General features: G+C 53.1%; 1 protein-coding gene across 1 annotated transcript in view; it reads left to right on the plus strand.

Annotated features, from left to right (window-relative positions):
• Window positions 1-9,068, plus strand: part of LOC113599164 (neuroblastoma breakpoint family member 6) — a 32,601-nt gene extending 23,533 nt beyond the window's left edge. Inside the window, 4 exon segments of the mRNA XM_053214830.1 lie at window positions 338-519; window positions 2,103-2,342; window positions 4,546-4,760; window positions 7,907-9,068. Of these exon segments, the coding sequence (XP_053070805.1) occupies window positions 338-519; window positions 2,103-2,342; window positions 4,546-4,751 (628 nt within the window). The 3' untranslated portion in view covers window positions 4,752-4,760; window positions 7,907-9,068.
• The last annotated feature ends 496 nt before the right edge of the window (window positions 9,069-9,564 follow it).

A 9,564-nucleotide genomic window follows, 5' to 3' on the forward strand; every position in this document is an offset into this window, starting at 1 on the left:
AATCTCCACACAGTGTATGCCAAAGTGTTGATGCTGCTTTATCGTCCTCTGGTGTGCTGTGGGTCATGACTGTTGTGCCCTGGGGTGGTTCCGACTCCTGCCCCATAAGCTGGCGCTCTGGCCATGCCCTGAGCACCTGCCTGTCCCCGCCCCCCCCACCCCCCCCGCACCTATCCCGGGTGCACCCACACTGTGGCCCCAGCTTCAGGCAGACTGCTTCATTTCCCTTTGTGGGGATCCCGCTTGTGTTCTGTGACCAGTCCCTCCGTCCTGCCCTCAAAACTAGCTGGCACTGCATGTTGACTAAACCTTCTTTCTGCATGTCTCGTCCTCCCAGCAACACCAGGCTCTGCAGGGAGCTGCCAGTGGCCCCAGAGGATGAAGTCCCACAGGACTCAGTGGGGGAATGTAATTTGACTCCTTCCTTTGGCCATGACCTGTCAGACACCTATAGGCCTTATAGGAGTGCCTCATTCACCTTTGATAAACAGGAAGTCTTCTTGGGCGTGGATGTAGATGGTGAGTCCTGTTCTTGTGAGGGGCACGAAGTTCCTGCCGGGGCCCCAGGAAGCCTGTCCTCTGTGTCTTCAACAACCTGAATCGGCTGAGAGTTGCATCCCTGCCAACAGGCGCTGTAGGCTCGTACCGGTTTGAACTCTGCTCTCGGATTCACTCTTTAAAAGGCATCCTGTGGCTCAGAGCCCTTTCCTTCCTTCTGTCCCAGGCTGCCCTCTGTCCCCCGGCCCCGTCCAACATGCAGGCTGTTGGTACCAAGTGAGGCTCGAGAGGAGAAATGGGGAAAATGGAAAAAAGCGTTCAGAATCTCAGCCACCGCTATCTTACCCGGAGACAGCTGGGTGACAGTCCTCCTTTGTTTTTTCCTGATTTTGTTTTGTTCCAAAAGGAGACCTCTGCTACTTGTGCAATTCTGCTGCCGATTGTATTTCTTGTGTGGCTTCCTACAAACTCCCTGGCTTTCCACACACGTTTGTGGTCAGCTCCACATTGGCTGCATCTGTTAAATCGTTGCTGAGCTGCTAGTTGTTTCTCCTGGGGCGCCCGCCTCCCTGTGTACCAGAGCACCCAGTTCTACCCAAATGATCTGAAACAGTCGTAAATGCAAAGAGAACAGTTGCTAGACGCCCCAACGACCCCTGTGACCCTGCAGGAGTGCCAGCTCCTACCCTGTCAGTGCACTTTGTGGTGTGAGCAGAGCCAGGGCTCATCCAGCCCCTCCAGGAGCTCAAGGTCTCCAGGAGACGCTCCATGAAAAGCAATCAGGGCTGAGAGGTCCCAGACGATTTCTGTTCTCACTAGGGTTCCCATGGTGGCTCTTCACTTGGCTGCCTGGCACCCTGGTCACCCTGCAGAGCTCTGTGTCAGAGACACTGACAGCCAGGTCTGGGTTTCCATGGGGGCAGGGATGGGACAGGTTAAGACGCGTCTCAGGAGGGTGATGTGTGTGACATGGCCTTGCATTAAGCCTGGGCCATGAGAGGCTATGAGGATGGGCGGAGATGAATGAAGGCAGCGTCTCCATTAGGCACAGCCCGTCCCCCGGTGCAGGTTCTGGTGGGAACGTGGGAACAGTGTGTGTGGGCTGTGATTGCCGCAGGGGGCGCCCCAGGAGCGCTGCCCTGCCCCAGCCTCCCTGCACTGGGACTAGCCAGGGAGAAACAGGCATCTGAAGCCTTGAGGCCAAATTCTGCCCCTCTTCTTTTTTCTTTTGGGGCACATATCAGCAGTACTTTCTCGTTCTGCCCTGAGGCCTCTCTAGAACCTTCTCTCCAGGCTGTAGGACGAAGGGTACTACTACAGAATAATAGGCATGAGCCCGCCTCCCATGCAAAGCCGTCTGGACTCCAGGGGGTGACCTTCCCTTCAGGGACTTTGCGTCCTGGACACTTGCCATCTCAGCATGCCCAGGCATAGACACAACGGTGACATCGCCTTCGTATCCATGATGTCTGCCTTTGTACCTGCTCACTGGCTGGTCTCACAGACGGTGGGGGACGAGGCGGGAGGACATCACAAATGGAAGTTCTGGCAGTGCTGAGTTAAGAAAACTGGGGTTTGTCCATTGAAGTGTCTTCTTGCTTCAGCCCCGATGCAGGTGCCCGGTCCCCAAGGGCCATCGAGTGGAAACTTGACTTTCCCAAGGACGGAGGTGCAAGCTTTACAAGCACCGCCACAGTCAAATACCCAGGTGGCCAATTCTGTGCCAGGGCAGCCGGACCAGCAGTTGGCTTGTGGTGACCGCAGAGCCAGGCTCCGCCCCTCCCCCGCCATCAGGAGACTGGCAGCCACGATGGTTTCTGGGAGCCAACGGCCGCTCTTCCAAGGTGAGAGGTGCGGGGGGGAGCAGGAAGCTCTAGTCACAGGGTTGTGGGCGGGGGCAGCAATGGGGCCTCTTGCAGGCTTGCTTTGCCCAGCTCCAAACTCACAACGCTCCAGCTCCAAAGAGCTTGGGGCTGAGGGTCAGCTCTGTCTGCCCAGGTGCCATGGTTTCAGCCTCCTGGCTGTTTACTGGCCAAGTTATTCATCATCTCATGTATGTCCCCCTCGGTCCCTTCATCTGAAACCATTGAAAATGGGATCTCCATCCCATCAATGCTGGGAGCATGAAGCTACATAATTTCCAGGGACCCGAGTGAGCAAAATGGCTTGAGAGCATCGATGAATCTGTAATGCGTAATTCTTGTGTCTTTGTGGCGTCTGAACACTTGGAAAATGGTTCCGTGGCATAGTTTCACGTGTGCTAGAGCTGTTCTTATCTGGCTCCGCTTTCGCTGGACCCCATCTTCCCGGACTCTCTCAGCAAGGCTTGTGGGCCAGTGTTTGCTCTCCTTCAACATCCATCAGGCAGCCAATATTCCCTGTTAGGCGCTCACAGTAACAGTGGAAATACTGGCTCCACGACAGTTTCCCATGCATTTGCCTGGTTTCCCTTTCCTGCAACTATAAGGGGCCAGTTTCCTAAAGTGCACACTCCGTTCTCCAATACTTCATCTAGTTCCTCTTGTCCCCCCTCATCTCCACGAGCACGTCCCCAGCTTCGTTGTCATCAGGATCCGCGTCAGCTCACATTTCATGAAGACCGAGCGTTTCAGCGTTCCCCTGGGTTGTGTCGTCTTTACCCTCCCACCCTTGGTGTCCCCTCCTGGAGCCTGGGTCTCCTACAGGCACCGACTTCATCTGTGAAAAGAGGAGACACAGTTCCCAAGTGAGGTGATGCGGGCGCAGCCCTGTCGCCCCGTGGAGATGCTCCAGAGGACGCCTCAGTGGGAGTTCAGGGAAGCACAGCCCTGACAGGTGGCTTAGGACGGGAGATTCTTACTGTCTTCTCCCTCTTGCCTCTCTGCCACTTCTCCCTGACTCCCGTGGTCCCGGCCCAGACTCTCCTGGTGGCTCAGTCCCTCTCTGTGGCTCACCTTCCCCACAGGCCTCAGCAGGAAACGGGGCTCCATGCCAGACTTTTGTCCAAGGAGGGTTTCTTAGTCCATTCAGGCTGTGATAACAAAAATGCCATAGACCGGGTGACTTAGTCAGAGCAGAGATTTGTGTCTCCCGTTCTGGAGGCTGAGTAGAACCAAAATCGAACAGTGGCACATTGGGCGCCTGGTGGTACCTCCTTCCTGGTGATGTGTGGCCGCCTTCTTGCTCTGTCCTCACAGGGTGGAGGGGTGAGGGAGCTCTGTGGGGTCAATTTCATAGGGCACAGATCCCTTTCACGGGGGGATCTGCCTCCCATAGGCCCACCCCACCCAGCATCACGTTGGGAATTGGGTTTCCACAGATGAATTTGGAGGAAGACAAACTATCACTCTGGGGCAGGTGGTTTTACTCTGTTTGATTCTCAGCCTGTAATTCTTCCTTGGTGCTTAAAAGGTCACCTGCTTCTTGCCACAACTCTTCTCATCCTTCTCAAATTTGTATATATTTTTCACTTGCAACTGACCGAAGAGTGTTTAGAACTTTATGCTCGATGTCCCCCAACCCTTAACTGCCCATTTACTCAATTAGATAAGAATGTGCTTATAGACACACATATTTACGTCTTATGTCACACACATTACGTGTATTCGGTGTGTATGCTCTGCATAGTGTACATATATGAAATATATCAAATATTGGGGCGTGTTCTGTAAATTCCCCAGCTTTGGTTTCCCCGGTGACTCTCAAAAGGCTTGCCTTCAACTTTGACTCCTCCCTTGAATAGGACAGCCTCTTTCGAGCACCATCTCCTGGCCTTTGTCTCTTCTTTGTCAGAACTGTGTGTTTTGACCAATTCTACTTTTCTCAGTTTCACTTTTGGCTCTGGGGGCATGTTGCCCTCCCCGCACTCTTATCCTTACAGGGTAGCGTGAGAGAGGTCAACAACACAGGCGGTCAAAGCGTGTCCCTCGGCGCCCCTCACACGTGAACTTCCCGATGGCCTTTCTCGTCCTGCCCACCGTCCTTATTCGATGTCAGCGTAGGTAGAGGATTTAGTCACAGGAAGATCATGACTAACAGTGGATCCTGTTGATGTGCTTTTATTTTCAGAGCAGGGTTTGGAAGCTTCCATGGGTGTGAAGAACCCTCCCAAGCTGGAGGGTGACGCTGCTGAGGGCTCGGTGGCCAACCAGTGTGCAGGTCAAGTCTTTGGCCACGTTAATGCCCTGGGTGTGATGAAACAGAAGATGATCAAGAGAAAAGTGCAGTTCGGCGAGGGCAGATTCGCGTGCAGATTCCGTGGCCTTCAAGCATAGGGCACAGAGGTAATGGCATCCGTGGCTCTTGGGAGTATGGATTCCTGTTGCTCTGTTAGATTATAGCTCCGCCCACACCCCAAACTGTTCTTCTCTTCCTCGTTTGGTCCCTCTGCCAGCTGCCGCTGCCTCTGTCTGTTCCTGCCTCTCACTGGTCCTGCCTCTGTCTGGTCCTGCCTCTGTTTGCCATGGGGACTGCCACCCTGGGGGCCCTCCCATCTCCATCAGCTGTGGCATGTGAGCTGTGCTGTGTCCCCACGGGGGCTGTCCTGGGATTCCCTCTCCCGTGTCCTCACGGCCGCGGGGAATTAGGCCCCACGGCCCCCCTCAGCAGACCAGCATCATTTACACGTGTCGCCAAACACATGGCACTTTGGCACAAGGCACACACTTTCGTGGCTTCTTTGACTGCCTTCCTTGCTTCCCCAGCTCCATGACCTCTTTCTCCCAGAGAATTGTCTTTTTTCTCCTTAATTTTTGTTTTAAAGTCATTTATTTTCAGAGAGACAGAGACTGCACGAGTCGGGGAGGGGCAGTGAGAGAAGGAGAGGGAGGGAATCCCAAGCAGGCTCCAGGCTCTGAACTGTCAGCACAGAGCCAGATGCAGGGCTTGAACCCTCAATCTGTGGGCTTGTGACCTGCGCCAAAACCAAGAGTCAGACGCTTAACCGACTGAACCACCTAGACGCCCCATCAGGAACATCGTCTTAATGTCTCTTGCACATGGCTTCTCCTCTGGGGTGTTTCCGGGAACACGACCTAGAACGACACTTACCCCTCAGCTTCTCCATGTGAATAAGAAGTGTTAAAACTGAGGAGAAAGAGCACCCCGACAAAAACTCCACGACAACATGGGTCACCTCTGGGACTGCCACACAGCCTGCCTGGGGTCAGGTTTGTCCTCGGTCCCAGGTGAGCAGGCCTGTGCTAATGTGTGTGGGGTTTCCGGGACTCAGTGTCCACCCACACCTTGGGACCTCAAGAGAGCTGGCATCAGGTGGAGGACAGTCATGGCACTCTACAGGGACACTGGCCAAACACAGATGCAGAGGCCAGGTTTCCAACCTGCACAGACATGAGGTGTTCAGGCATCCACCTGTCTTCCCTTTTCACTGCCGTTACCGTGTCTACATACTCAGCTGGTTCATAAAAGGATCCACCGAAAGGAACTGAGTTGAGTCTCAGGCCAGAGCACATTCACGAGCATTGACTGAATTAACTTTGGGCAGCTCTGTGAAGTCCCCGCGAGATCCAGGGGAACACGAGACAATCTGTGCCTCATACAAGTCCGGCTGAGAACGGGGATTCATGGGAGGGTGTCCGAAGGAAGACCAAAATCTTTAGGGCCAGTATCGTCATGGTGGCAGAGATGAGGACAAGAACACCGTGGTCTGAAACAGAGTAGCTTAGCTAATAGTTCTAAATCATGCTGTCGTGAAAGAAACACTGAGCTTTGAACTCACGTGAATGCCGTCACCCAATACCTTGAGATTTTGATTTCAACATTCTGGGCTGGGGTGTGGGTAACGGGAGATGTTTTAAAGCTCTGCTGGTATGCACCTAGGAATCAGAAGGACTGTGGAGCTATAGGATGCTCATAAGCCAGATAGAAGGATCCCGTGTGTGTGTCACTCGTTTTGTGGACAAGCTGAGTATCAGCCCCTGATGGAGTTGACATTCCTCCCTCAATAGAGCCCAGAGAAAGAAGGGGACAAAGACACATGAATGAATTCGATGAATACTCCCTCTTCCGGATCCAAGTGTCTCACAATTTTTATACTATAGGATGCAGTAAGAAAGAAATGTTGCCTAGAAACCCAGTGTTAAGAACAACAATCCCTTCCCTGATTACCCGTAACGGAATTCAGGGCTCTTTTTCCTCCTCGTGCAATGAAAATCACGGTTGACTCTTCACTAAATGCGTTTCCCAGCCTCCTGACAGGTGCACTGCACATGGAAAGGAAATGTTTTAATCAAACTTTCTCCTTATATAAAACCTCAGTAAAGAAGCTTAGGTCTCCCTCTGCCCTTTGCAGGCCCTCGTTTACATTAGTGTCAACACCGAGAGACTCTCCTCAGGGACAGTTTGGGAAACGTGCGAGGAGAACCTAGACGACTAAAAGGAAGGCTCTTCCGTTTTCTCTGCAGAGTTCCGAGTGTCTCCACTGAGAATATTCCTAGACGTTCCCTCAGGTGTATCCTGGCGTGAGGTGCCCTGCAGGGGCTGTTGGGGTCCCTGAGCAGAAAGGGGTGAGGCCCTGGCTACACTCCCCGCTCTTTTCGTCATTCCCCTTGGAGTTTCTCCCTTTGGGGTTCTTTTCAGCCCCTTTGGGGCAGGATTTCTGTGCAAAGCCTTATTTCCGTCCAGCCAAGCGGCCAACAGCGTCTACTGCCTGCCCACACCCCCAGGCAGGCAGTAGCCCAGATCGGAGGCTTTCATCTCCCGACCCCCACAAGGATGGGAAGGGCCCGAAGCCTGGGTTTCAGTTCCAGGGTGTCAGGCACAGGTCACACCGCTACAGGTGGTCCTTATCAGCCCCTTGGCCCACGGTTCCTCATCTGCACACGGCAGGACTGAACTGGGACATAGTCTGAGGCCCCTGTTGCATCTCACATCCTGGGGCTCGTTCCATAGCCTGGCCTCCCCCTTCAGAAGACCAGGGCAGGGTGAGAAGGGTGTGTTTGTCTGCAGAGGGGCCCCTCCTTCCTTCGGCAGTCTGTTTCTGAACGTGTGTGTCGGGCGCTAAGCACATCCCTCCGTGGGAGACATGAGAAAGCCATCACTTTGCTTCTGATGAAGGGGGTTCCAGGGTGGGGTGGCTGCTGAGGGAGGGATGGTCGGGACCTGGCAACAGCTCAGGGCAGCCTTGAGCTGGGATGCCACCAGGCGCCTGCTGCGGGGAGCACAGGGGTCCCTGCATCCTACAGTGTAGGCTGGATGCAATTGAGGGGGCTATTGCTTCAGGCTTGTGGCTCTCACTCTCCCCCTCAGCCTGCCTGCAGACCCCCCTTCAGCTCCTTCTCTGCGCGGGGGCTCAGCTTGCCCCTGGCCTCTGTCACCACGGAGCCATCCCTCCAGGCTCAGCCATCAGCAGGACCTGAACAAGACTCACATTTGATTCCTCTGTCTCTCTCTCTCTCACTCTCTGTCTCAGATACCAAGGACTTCAGGAACTAAGAAAAAATACTCCTCATTTAAACGAAACCCCATCATAAAACCCCATCATTCTCCACTTGCTGAAAAGAACTCTAAAGCAGCAAATCAAGCTAAAGCCCAAACAGAACATGCGAGGGATCCTTTGCTGAGAATCGACATCTCGATCACAAGCCACTCTCTGGGATTTTTACTCCAAAAGTCTGGTTTGATGAGAGGAATTCTCGCTCTTCTGACTCCAGTCGTGATAAGTCGCCGAGGCAACCAATGCCCAGACCACACGCCCTTGTGAGACACCTTCAGTCTGGCTCCTCTCCATTCCATCCTGTGGATAAGCGGAGGCTGGAGCAACGTGGCAATAGACCCCATGTCAAACTGGACATTCTGGGCCACCCGCTGGGCTGTGCCAGGAGCAGACAGCATTAACTACGCAGCGTTCTTGCTGAAGAGGCTTAGCCTGAATCTGAGCACGAGGTAGGGATCAGACAACTGCAGAATTTCGACCATCGAACAAGACATCGGGCCTGTCTTTCTTCAAACAGCCAGTGTCCACAGCACAAATAAGACGACAAAAAGGAGAAGAGATATCTTGGGTTCCAAGGGACTCAGAAGATTGTGCTATCGTAATTTTGTAGTCCTTTCGAACCCCAAACATCTCCTCCCCTTTCTGTGGCTGTCTCTGGTGGTGGTGACACTTCCTTGTCTGTAGGGGACAGGCCAGATGTCTGGCTTGATGGTCTACATCCTGAAGGTGTCTGATCACTTCCTCCTGATTAAATTCAGGCTAACCTTTTCCCGGGTCGTTCCCTCGTGAATGCTGTGTGTGTCCCAGCCCCGCCCACCCAGAGACCCAGAGCCTCCAGTCTGCCATCACCATCATTGTGAGAGCAGCCCTGGTTGCCTTCTATGGGGGGCCTATCAGATCGTTCATGGTCTTCTGTTTGGGTGTGACATCTGAGAATGTGCGAAGATGCTGTCTCTAAAGTCTGTCTCTACAATGTTACCATCTTTTAGTGATCCCTGCAGTGTGTCACAACCGTATCTGTATGTTGGAAAAACTCTAGTTGTATCATCCTTGTGTATGTGTATTTGCTCGCATTGTGCTGTGGAAAAGAACACTCCCTCCCCGTTCTATATCATTAAAGTGTTTATTTTGACAATCACTGGGGACTGGTGAATTACGTTTCCTTCAGGGCTCCAATCCATCACCATCGTGATGTAAATGTTCTTGGTTCTCTTCTGGTATTTAATGCTGAGTCTCTGTATCTTTTAGGCTATATTTCTTTTCCCTACGGGCAAGAGTACATATGTGTGTCTGGATGTGCACCTGTTGTTTAGAAAGGTTGTATATGTAGGGCTGAACACTGCATCACAAGTGCGGGACATGTTTGGTTCTGTATTAACTTGTGAAACTTGTCACATCGCCATTCTAAGATTTAAACGATCTCGGGGTGACTGGGTGGCTCAGCAGGTTGAGGGTCCAACTTTGGCTCAGGTCATGGCCTATCGGTTCATGAGTTTGAGCCCCGCATCGAGCTCTGTGCTGTCAGCACAGAACCACCTTCAGATTCTCCATCCTCCCCTCTGTCTGCCCTTCTCCCGCTTGCATGCTCTCTCTCTTAAAAATAAATAACCACAGGGTCACCTGGGTGGCTCAAC

The sequence above is a fragment of the Acinonyx jubatus genome, chromosome C1, assembly GCF_027475565.1.
Source record: "Acinonyx jubatus isolate Ajub_Pintada_27869175 chromosome C1, VMU_Ajub_asm_v1.0, whole genome shotgun sequence".
NCBI classification, from domain to species: domain Eukaryota; kingdom Metazoa; phylum Chordata; class Mammalia; order Carnivora; family Felidae; genus Acinonyx; species Acinonyx jubatus.